The following is a 2314-nucleotide window of genomic DNA, read 5'->3' on the forward strand; positions in this document are numbered from 1 at the left end:
TTTACAATTAAAAATTGGTCAAAGTTAAAGATTTATTATTTAATGAAATATTAGTAATTATTAACCACTTAATTAACTATAAATATAATATCACATTTGAAATCTTAGGTAGAAATCTGTTCAAATTAGTATTAATAATTTATCGTATCGATATTCAGGAAAATTTCCGCGAAAAATAATAGTTATATCAATTATTATTAAACTTTCGATAAAAAATAAAAATGGTAACTACTAATTCAGATTTTCTTTCAGCTGAAGCGAAAGAAGTAGAATTTTAGTCTACGATTCTAATTATATATAAACAATGAAAATTATGTAAAATATTAATAATATTGATATTGAATAGCTCCTAATATAGAATCTATTGAATTGAAAAGCCTACTCTAATTATTATTATATAAACTCCTTATCTTTAAAAACACAATAATGAATTTAAATTCAAATAACATAGATCAAAATAATTAGGTATAATTATTCACAGTATTAATTATAAATTAATTAATAATTATATTATTCTAAGAACTCAAGATAATAAATAAAAAATTATCTTTATTATGATAACATTTTCTAGTTGAAAAAATCATTAAAGCCAAAGGTTAGTTAAATAATTAATTTTAAAGGAGTAGATTTGATACATTTATCTTAATTTATTATTTTATTATATATAATTATAATGGTTACCAACTCCGATCTTCTCTACCGACTTTATCAAATTGTACCCTGTCTTACCAAGTGAGTAACAGGTAAGCCACCTTTCATTTTAGTTCCCGAAAAATAACGATAAGGCAAACAGGGCGCGCTTTTGGACCTTTAATTTTAGTTCCCGGAAGGCTAAGACAAACAGGGCGCGCTGCGGTAAGTCGGTCGAAATCAAATACACGGCATAAGCAATCTCCCACCTCATCTCTGATAACATCTTGGTACATGACATACATTTTTTTAAATCCTGGAAAGGACAAGTAAGGCTCTCTGCCGGCATGTTTTGGAAGCTTTACTTGAAAACTCAAGATATTTCGGTAGGTAAGGATTTTAATTGTTACGATAACAGATTCCTAACTTATCGAGTCCTCGTTTCTGAAAATTGGAATGGGTCGCCGGGCCCGGGTCCTCCAGAAAAATGGCTGTCGCCTTGTTACGACGTGTTGTTTTCTCACCAATTTCTAATACACAAAAATTAAGGGCAGCTTATGCCACTGAAAAACGTAAAGGATCCAAAGTATGGCGGCCTTTAGAACTACCAGACCCCGGACGAGGAAGAGCCTTTCGACGAATTGTGCACTTCAAAGACAAATACACCGTCCAACCTCTTGAAGTAACAAATCTCGCTGGCAGAGATCCTGTAACAGGTCATTCTAATTTTCATTACTTTGAATTCTATATTATAACCTTTTACATTACATACTTCGGCAATTATTAAACATTATAATGTGTATAACAGTGGTAGAGGAGTTCGAGAATTGCTCAACCTAACCTACAAAATGTCTTGTCCAGAGACCAGAATTGTCTGCCCTTTGCAACATGTCGTACATGTACAGAAAAAGTATTTGAACAAGATTTTCAATTTTTTTAAGTGGACTATGCACAGTAGGGTAGGGCGAAAAAAGTGATTTTCGTGCGATCAATTTCCAATAGCAAAAAATTGTTATCTCTTTACAAGCTGAATATACTGTTAAATTTTTTTCGAAATTTATTATTATCTTTTACCTTCGCAAACGTTTTTAAGTGGGAAAAATTTAGTTTACGCATAAATTCGATAAAAAAATAAATTCTTACAGTTACCAATTTTTTTATATATATGTAGAACCATATTCAGAAAGAAGTTATGAAAGTACCTTTTTGACACTAAAATGTGTTGAAAATTAAAAATTGATCAACCTTTTTTTCTTCAATTTGAATTTGATCTTTTTTGAATTCCACGTTTGAAATTACATACCAAAAATTGGTATTGTGTTGCTGGCAAAATTGATTTATCATTAATAACTATTAGAATTTTTTAAAGAATAAATGCAAATTCATTCATATTTTTTAATGCGAATTGAAGTTAATATAATATAATTTATCCCAATAATTTTATTTTTAATTTAAAAAAGCTTATTCCATAAGCGCCGTATTTTAATCAAGAACTGAGATGCCTCATATTCGATACACGGTATATTTAATGATAGTTCAAAATCAATTATGTACTTCTCATAATTTATTTTTGAAGTAATTTTCTGCGTGTAATTGAATCCAAATAGAATTTAAATTGAAAACAAAGTTTTGTCCTATTTTTAATTTTCGACATCTTTTCAAATATCAATTAGGCATATAGTTC

General features: G+C 28.9%; 1 protein-coding gene across 1 annotated transcript in view; it reads left to right on the plus strand.

The window, feature by feature from the left end:
* Nucleotides 1-1090: 1090 nt before the first annotated feature.
* Nucleotides 1091-2314, plus strand: part of LOC117168074 (39S ribosomal protein L2, mitochondrial) — a 7344-nt gene continuing 6120 nt past the window's right edge. Inside the window, exon 1 of the mRNA XM_033353436.1 lies at nt 1091-1346. Within this exon, the coding sequence (XP_033209327.1) occupies nt 1118-1346 (229 nt within the window). The 5' untranslated portion in view covers nt 1091-1117. The remainder of the gene's footprint in view (nt 1347-2314) is intronic.

This window comes from Belonocnema kinseyi, chromosome 2, assembly GCF_010883055.1.
Source record: "Belonocnema kinseyi isolate 2016_QV_RU_SX_M_011 chromosome 2, B_treatae_v1, whole genome shotgun sequence".
In the NCBI taxonomy this organism is placed as follows: Eukaryota; Metazoa; Arthropoda; class Insecta; order Hymenoptera; family Cynipidae; genus Belonocnema; species Belonocnema kinseyi.